The sequence below is a fragment of the Camelina sativa genome, chromosome 13, assembly GCF_030686135.1.
Source record: "Camelina sativa cultivar CO46 ecotype springtype chromosome 13, ASM3068613v1".
Taxonomy (NCBI): Eukaryota; Viridiplantae; Streptophyta; class Magnoliopsida; order Brassicales; family Brassicaceae; genus Camelina; species Camelina sativa.
The window spans coordinates 3,802,127-3,806,009 of record NC_141892.1 but is presented as its reverse complement, the minus strand read 5'-3'; the positions used below and the strand labels follow the sequence as shown (position 1 = coordinate 3,806,009).

General features: G+C 34.6%; 1 protein-coding gene across 1 annotated transcript; it reads right to left on the bottom strand.

The window, feature by feature from the left end:
- Nucleotides 1–796: 796 nt before the first annotated feature.
- LOC104735016 (putative trehalose-phosphate phosphatase I) lies at nt 797–3,621 on the bottom strand. Its single transcript, XM_010454728.3, has 12 exons — nt 3,515–3,621; nt 3,102–3,397; nt 2,856–2,996; nt 2,700–2,771; nt 2,509–2,604; nt 2,351–2,407; nt 2,138–2,239; nt 1,969–2,046; nt 1,767–1,836; nt 1,497–1,567; nt 1,281–1,373; nt 797–1,159 (listed from the first exon to the last, which is right to left on the bottom strand). The coding sequence occupies exons 1-12, from the start codon at nt 3,516–3,518 to the stop codon at nt 1,103–1,105; spliced, it is 1,137 nt and encodes a 378-aa protein (XP_010453030.2). The 5' UTR covers nt 3,519–3,621; the 3' UTR covers nt 797–1,102.
- Between the last annotated feature and the right edge of the window lie 262 nt (nt 3,622–3,883).

Sequence of the window (3,883 nt, the reverse complement as noted above, 5' to 3'; positions counted from 1 at the left end):
AACATACAGTCCAAATGTACAATTGGATATGTTAACGTTTGTGGGGAAAATCTCGTCCATAAGAAATTCACACGATTAAAAAAAATGAAAAAATGAAGCATTATCGTAATAATTATCTTGGATTTGAAACAACTACAAAATCTGCTACGATACGATATAATAAATTTGTCTCGTACCAGCAAATAAATATACGGAGCGTTCGTAATCAGGGCCAAAGGACATGCACGACGAGAAACAAGACTTAACCCAAACTAACAATAAAACATACTAAGACGTCCAAGTTTCCAGAGTTTGCCTTTGCCACTCCGAGCAAGAAAACAAGTAATAAATTCGTGGTTTGATGAGGTTTAACTTGGTTAGGTTTATTCGTCTCTATACTAGTGAAAAGTACGTACCAGACAGATTTGAATTGATAATTTAGTTTCACTTGGACCCCATCAGAGGCTATGTGGCAAAGTGTCAGTAGACAAGTACACAAAGTGAGACAAATCTAGATACATCACACATTTTCAAATTCCTCACACCAAATCTACATATTTAATTATTTATTTACTTAATATGTGTCAAATACAAGTTACAGTCTCCAAATTTGGTGTAAAGTTTTAAAATAAAAAAGTGGTACATAAATTACATATACAAGTTTTGAAGAACTGAAAAATAATAGAGAAGAAGAATATAGCTATTTCAGTCACTACCAAACATTGGCCTAATTAACCATTACTTTCAAAAGATTCTCATTTATATCCCTTTTGTTAGATTTAAAAGTTAAACCCCATTGATATATATAACAACTCGGTGAAAACAAATAAAACTACTTTATTAACTAACACGCGTTTACATAATACTTTCACAAAGATAATAGTTACCAACTTAGTAGCTAGACTACTCGAAACAGATTTGTCACCTTCTTTTCTTGTTCATCTTTTTTTTTCTTACAAAAACAAAATGCGATGAACAAGAAAATGAACCTAAGGGGACCGGGGCAGATCAAGATATTGCCCTAAACATATATTACCAATTACAAACGTTCCACGAAAAGTTAGGCATGTACATATTCATTATATAAATCCACCAATATGTCCGTTGGCATCTCGAACATTGTTCACATTCTTGGCTGCATTTGTTTCCATTCCACCAATCGTCGCAAGAAATCCATCACCTGTTAGTTTCGTATTTAGGAATGAAGTTAGCACGAGTAGAAATTCACTAACACCGAAATTCATGGATGTATATAGTTTACATATATGCAAACTATATATAAGCATTATCTATAGACTTGCCTCGGATGGATCTTGCAAAGAGTACGAAGCATCTGTGTCCTTGGGAAACTTGGAGACAAGAATGCCAAAGCCTTCGCCTCTCCCTCGTAGCATCTAAATTACATTGGACGAATTTAAATAAACATATATTATTAGTGTGGTAACTTGAGTATATAACATTTTTTATAGTATATGAAAAAAACTAGTTATGAAATACCTCAAGAAAATTAGATATACCTTAAATGCATCTTCGTCGGTCCGATCGTCGCCGATGTAAACCGGGAAAACGTTGTTAGAGTTCCCAAATCCTGTCATATCCAAAGTTTAAAATTTCAGTCTTCAAAATTGATTACATCTAAACTGTGTAACCGTTGAATTGAGAACCATACTGAAATGATTATTCGATAAAAAAGGTATTTTTAAATAAAAAAAGGACGAGACACAATTCTTGCTTTAATATAGATTTAAGGAAAAAACATGATATTAAAAACTCAAGTACTCTCTCACCAAGTGACTCTAACAAGAACTCAAGAGCTTTGCCTTTGTCCCACTCAATCATAGGACGGATTTCGAAAACCTGTTGGATAAATCCAAAAAAACAAAAATTTAAATAACTGTTTTGTAAAACAAAATTAGATTCCAAAAACAGATTCTCGTATATAATAATTATATGTTTGACCAATGAGAAAATGTCAAGTACTAGTCATACCTTCCGACCTTGGGTCAGTTTCAGCGTAGGGAATTTCTTTAATACCGAACGAACCTGTAGAACCAGTTCGCTCCATTTCTGGATGATTAAGTTTTCCATTTCTAGTATTAGTTTTCGTCATTGATTTTAACTAACATGTTATATATGTTGATTTGATTTTAATTTGTACCTTCTCATCGACGCAACGAAAGTGCACAGAAGCACAAAATTTGTGGTTTTCTACTTTGACTCCCGGGGTTGATTTGGTTTTCTCCAAGAGTTGTTTATGTACCTTTACAAAAATTATTTGTATAATGAATACTCAACTCATCATAGTTATATTTGTTCTAGTTATATAGTCAGTAGAAGAAGAAGATACATCCAGTTATTGAATATGTCTTACCTCATCGATCATGGGAAGATAGTCATTAGCTGGTTGGTACAGAAGAGACTGTTTAACCTAAATTAAAAAAGGGAAATATTAAATAATTTTAAAGTAACATATAAAAGTACTAATAATATTTTTGTTTTTATAAATTTATTATGTTATTAGAAAATTACCCTCTTGTGTCTGGAGAAGCCTTTTGCTGGGCCTATAATGTCCATGCCATGGCTTCCAGCATAATACAGCTCAGCAAGCTTCACAAAGTTATACAACTTTGACAAAATACAAAAAAAAAATGAACTTTAAAATGTCTAATAGAATGTGGGGAAAATGCCAAAAATGAAATATTAAAAAAAAAAAGAAATACCTTGTCTATGCATCTACCAGTAACTATAGCAGTGGGGAAACACTTAGCCAGTTTTTTCACAGTTCTTCTCATCTGAGAGTAACAGCAATCAAAGTGGTGTGACTAATTACAGAGATTTACAAACGTGATTAAGTCAAAAAGATTGATGTGACGAACCTTGCTTGACATGAAAGCTTTGTCTGGATCATCAACTATGGGAGATAGGGTACCGTCATAGTCAAGAAACATTACGATTTGTTTCCCTCCAGAAGCTTCTATGATCCGGTCGAACATTTCTAGTGCTGAAGGATGTTGCATCTACAAGGAAAAAAAAAAAAAAAAACTGTAAGTGAATGGAAAAAGAAAGAATCATCAGGAGTTTGTGTGAGAGAGAGAGTATAAATGGATGGAGATGTCTCTTACGATCCATGAGTTGAGTTGGTGCTGGGAGGAGATAGAAGAAGGAAGTGATTTGAGATGAGTAGGAGAAGAAGCTCGCATTGAATCGACCCAAGCGTTGATTCTTTGGCCACTACCACCATTGATGATGTCAATGTTCTTGAGAAGATTTTTCTTGGAAATTGAGATTAAACCAGGAGGGAGTTTCTGGGAAGAAGAGTTGTTGTTGTTGTTGGGGATGATACTTGACATTGTGGTCTCTGATACGAAAACGTTTTGACTCGCTGACATGGTCTGTGGTTTTTCCACGAAAAAGCTCACTGAGAAAACAGAATATAAGAAGAAATAACAAAACAGAGGACTGGTTATTGAGATAGAGAGAGAGAGGGTAATATATTAATCAAATGGAGATGAAATAAAGTAAAACCAAAGCTTACCCATTAGAGAAAATAAGGGATTTAATGTGGATACGTGAAGATGAAGAGAGAGAGAGAGGAAGGAGATGAAGAGTGTGTGTGTGTGTGTGTGTGTGTGGTGTGTTCCAGTGCTTAGTTTAGGGACTCTGCGGCTTGGTTTATGTAGGGGGAGGAGAACAGAGGCAAAAAAAAAAAAAAAAAGTGGGATCTACTGGGCCTAATAATGTGTTTAATGGGCCTATTTTTTTTTTTTGGATGGGTCTCTCATTCGCGTACGTTGTAGTATGTTTGCGTGTCCTACTCCTACTGTCACCGAACCATGCGAGTCGTCGAATCCGCGTCTCTTCGGTTTACTTTGTTAGGGATTATTGCACAATTAAGTAAAACGTG